The sequence below is a fragment of the Gobio gobio genome, assembly GCF_949357685.1.
Source record: "Gobio gobio genome assembly, chromosome: 10".
NCBI classification, from domain to species: Eukaryota; Metazoa; Chordata; class Actinopteri; order Cypriniformes; family Gobionidae; genus Gobio; species Gobio gobio.
In genome coordinates, this window is record NC_137116.1 from 22,522,083 (window position 1) to 22,526,806 (window position 4,724).

The 4,724-nt window shown below is 35.4% G+C and overlaps 1 protein-coding gene across 1 annotated transcript; it reads right to left on the minus strand.

Annotated features, from left to right (window-relative positions):
* Window positions 1-540: 540 nt before the first annotated feature.
* Window positions 541-4,491, minus strand: mak16 (MAK16 homolog). The gene is made up of 10 exons (XM_079827126.1): window positions 4,088-4,491; window positions 3,809-3,858; window positions 3,599-3,708; window positions 3,420-3,484; window positions 3,174-3,325; window positions 2,509-2,563; window positions 2,329-2,403; window positions 2,146-2,247; window positions 1,853-1,918; window positions 541-1,763 (listed from the first exon to the last, which is right to left on the minus strand). Exons 1-10 carry the CDS (start codon window positions 4,100-4,102, stop codon window positions 1,563-1,565), a joined length of 891 nt encoding a protein of 296 aa, XP_079683252.1. The 5' UTR covers window positions 4,103-4,491; the 3' UTR covers window positions 541-1,562.
* Between the last annotated feature and the right edge of the window lie 233 nt (window positions 4,492-4,724).

A 4,724-nucleotide genomic window follows, 5' to 3' on the forward strand; every position in this document is an offset into this window, starting at 1 on the left:
TTAGACAATCGGCACACCCAGAGGGCGTTCCCATTACGACATAAAGTGACGCAGCGTCGTGTGAACCTATGAAAGAGAACAATGGTTTCTTTTAGATGTAATATATTTTGCTCATACATCATGGGCCTGAGTGACTTTTATTTTAAATATTTTCTCATCTTCTTCGCTGGTGAGAAAACTAAATTATGAGTCAAGTCTCTTGCAGCTGGATGGATGCTACACACACATTGAAATTACAACCCGTTAATATTCACCTAACTTATAACTTTTTGGACATAAAACATGTCTTGCTTGGGGTTTCTCCACAAATTTTTTCTTGGCAATAAATGCTTTGAAAATATGTATACTTGTGTTGTAGCAAACTGCCTGCAGTAATTGCTGGTGGGTGAACAAGATGTAAAAGATGATCCAAATAAAACATGCATTCAAACAACACACATTTTATCTATTAAATTAGCTATAGCTATATATTTTATAGCTGGTTAGTTTGACTATAGCTGGTGTTCTAATGGGAACATACTAAATATATAAATGTTGTTTATGCTATTTCAAATAAAGTTTATTATTGCATGAATATGGGTCAAAGTTGACCCAAAAGTACACAATAAAACATCATAAAAAATACTGATGCATAAGCACAGATGAAACAGGTCAAAGTACAAACAATCCCATCACATTAGAGATTTTGATGAGTGTACGTTGTTAAAGGGTTAGTTCACCCAAAAATGAAAATTCTGTCATTAATTACTTACCCTCATGTCGTTCGACACCCGTAAGACCTCCGTTCATCTTCGGAACAGAAATGAAGATATTTTAGTTGAAATCTGATGGCTCTGAAAGGCCTCCATTGGCACAATGGCACGGTTCACTCTCAAGACACTTAAAAGGTACTAAAGACGTCGTTACAAAGTCCATCTCACTACAGTGGTTTTAAAATAACTTTATAAATCGGGGAGAATAGTTTTTGTGCGCAAAAAAAACGACTAAATAACGACTTACATAGTGATGACGATTTCAAAACACGGCATCATGAAGCTTCTAAGCATTATGAATCAGCGGTTTGAATCGCCAAATTTCAGCAGTTTGACACGCGATCCGAATCATGATTCGGCTCATTGATTCATAACGCTTCGAAGCTTCATGATGCCTTGTTTTGAAATCGTCATCACTATGTAAGTCGTTATTTAGGGTTTTTTGCACACAAAAACTATTCTCGCCGATTTATAAAGTTATTTTAGAACCACTGTAGTGAGATGGACTTTGTAAAAACGTCTTTAGTACCTTTTAAGGGTCTTGAGAGTGAACCGTGCCATTGTGCCAATGGAGGCCTTTCAGAGCCATCAGATTTCAACTAAAATATCTTCATTTCTGTTCCGAAAATGAACGGAGGTCTTACGGGTGTCGAACGACATGAGGGTAAGTAATTAATGACAGAATTTTCATTTTTCGGTGAACTAACCCTTTAATAAATGCAGATGTAATACAAGATCAAGTTCCATGATTTGGAAATGTTCTACGAGGCAGCAGAGTTACTACTGTTGGTGTGATCATCAGTTTAGTCTCTATGTGGCCTTGCTTTTCTGAGCTGGTTCTGTCTCTTGTTCATATTCTATCTCCACATAGGCCCGTTTTTTCCTGATTGGGCCTTTGAGTGGAGCTTTTCCTTTTGTTTTGGCCTGGCTCTTTTCCTCAAACTCTTCTTCTGACTCTTCCTCACTGGATTCCTCTTCTTCATCACTGCTTACCTTCAGGTTGTTCATATCCTGTAAAATAAATCAGAATTTAAATAATTTCACTGAGATATTAAATCATGTTTTTATTTTTATGTAACGTTTTACAGCATCAATATTACCTCAAAATCACTGAGATCACTCTCTTCAATCTCATCCTCAGCAATAAATTCTCTCGTCCCAGACACCTGAAAGGAAAAAAAAAACAGGAATAAATTATAAATATATACAAGTAATTTTAAATTATAAAAATAATTTGATGCAGCCTTGGTGAGCATAGGGGACTTTAAAAAAAAAAAAATCAAACACATTTTTAAAATCTCACCATCCCCAAACTTTTGAAAAGTAGTGTACACTGTCCTGTAAAATACATACAGGTCATAAACACACTACTGACAGGAAAAAAAGTTAATACCTCATCATCTTCCTCTTCCTCTGATTCCAATTCACTCTCCTCATCCTGTTTTTCCATAGCTTTATCAAAGGCGTGGATGGGGAAGTTGTATATGTCTCCATACTAAAATTAAAAAGGAAACTTTAAAAGCAATCACTGATCTGGCACAAAAGCAGGAAAAGCATGTGCCATAGATCCACGTACTGTTCCTTGTTTTAGACGGTCTAGCAGTTCTTTTTCTATAGCATTTTCCAGCTGAGCAGCAATAAGGGCTTTTTCCTGTTGGTGAGAAGGAAAAGTGAGTAAATATCAGAGAACTCAGCTAAGTCTGTATAAACACTCAAAACAAATCAGGTGTGCATGCATCATCAATAAATCACTCACCTCCCTTCTCTTTTCTCGTCTCTCTACTTTTCTACTGAGTGGAACCAGTTTTCTCCTGGATACAAAAAAGGCACCATGATAATAGGCAATAAACCATTACTCAACCATTTTTTTAATGAATACTGGTCAAAGGTGACAATAAAAGACAAATGAATACAAATAAATACCATTCTTTTAAACTTTATATTCAAAGAATCTTTAAAATGGTTTCCACAAAAATACTAAGCAACACAACCATTTTCAACATTGAAAATGAAATGTTTCTTGAACACCAAATAAGTATATTATAATTATTTCATGGCTGCTGAAAAGTCAGCTTTGCCAAAACAGGAAAAAATAAAATTCTAAAATCCAATAAATATTTTAAATTTCACAATATTACTGTACTGTATTCTAAATCATATAAATGCAGCCTTGTGAGCAGAAGAGACATTTCAGAAACAAACAAACAAAAATCTTAAGATATTTCAAACTTTAGAATGGTAGTGTCATCTACCTTATTACATGGCTACTTAGAACAAAGAAATAGACATTAAATATTATTTTGAGCTAAAATTATATGATGTGAAACGGAAGAGATCAGTTTAATGATACATGGAACTAGCTAGCACAACCTTCACAGCACTGCGCAATGCAGCATGTGTGAACTGAAGAAAGGTACTCACTGTCGTTTCAGTGTGAGTTTGCGGATTCGAATTAGATACTGTGTGATCTTCGTCAAACGCTGTTTGCACTTGTGTCTGATGTACCGCGGCCAATAGATAAGGTTTTCATCAATCTGTTCCAAAGCCTTCGCATAGTTTCTATCAAGTTTCACCTAAGACAGAATAAGAGTAGCACGAGCATAATAAACATTTCAATGCAAATTATATAAAATGATCCATGTTTCTTACTCATTTTGATTCCCATACCTTCTCCCACATGCGAGCAGGGAATGCTGCTCTCTCAATAACTTTCATGTAAAGATAACACAGGCCTAATGAAACAGAAGAGTTGTAATTATCACAAAAAAATATTCAAACATTTTGCTGATGTTTAAAGTCCACAGGGTTGCAAAAGCTTTTTTTTTTTTTTTTAATGATTAGCTTACCTTTCTCCTCTTTTACAGTAGCATACTGACTGTTGGCAAGAGGACATGAAGACCGATTGCAAAGGCCTGTGATGTTATATTCATTTCGACAGAACTGTTGAGTTTTCGTTCTTCAACGACAACAAATCAAAAAGTTAGATGTCATATTCTTCTACAATTTGGGGAATGAATATAAGAAAACAATTAGTAGGCACAATCACATATACTTACTTAACTTTGTAGGAACAAAAACTCTTATTGCCGATAAGATCCCATATAACCTTTAAAACACAGGTCATTCAATTTAAATTCAAACGTAAAATAAACTAATTGATGTACATAGGTAATTCCTTTATCAATTACAACGACCGGTGTTTACTGCTTAAACAAAAACAACACCTATGAAATTATTTTGGTAAGATTTTGTAAAATATAATTCAATTCACCCTTGCTGTTTGTCTATACATTCGTATATCATACAATGAAAATATAATGTAAGACTGTACTTACGTCGTCGTGTTGCATTCCGACAGCTTGTTTGTACGGTCGTCACTTTGAAAGTTGTGTACAGTACGTAAATTGTGGCACCAGAACGTAAATACCAGCGCTAATTTGATACAATGAAATTAGCGATAAAAATGTTAAGAATAGCGCAATCAACTGTGGTCAAAAAAACACCACATGGAAGTTACAGACGGTAGCCATGTTAACACTATGAAGGACTGAGATACGCCTCGTGAGGCTATAACTCTTCTTCTTGTTGTTTAATGGCGATCCACTCTTTAGGAGCAATGTCACCACCTACTGTACTGGAGAACAACCGAAAGAGTAGGCGAGAACCATAGGGCGAGAACTACCCAATAGGGTCTGGCTGCAGACTTACCCAATAGGGTCTGGCTGCAGACTTACGGGGCAAGTGGAGCTCCACTCAATAGCGGAAATACGTCACCTCCACTGCGCCGGAGCGCATATACGTCACCTCCACTGCGCCCGAGCGGATATAAACGATTATAAATGTATAAATTACCTAATCTTCACGCAAAATATCGAAGCGGTATACTAAGCTTTTACGTTTTATGACTTATATTATACATTTATAATATTATAAGAATATAATATTATATATTTAATATTTAATAATATTATA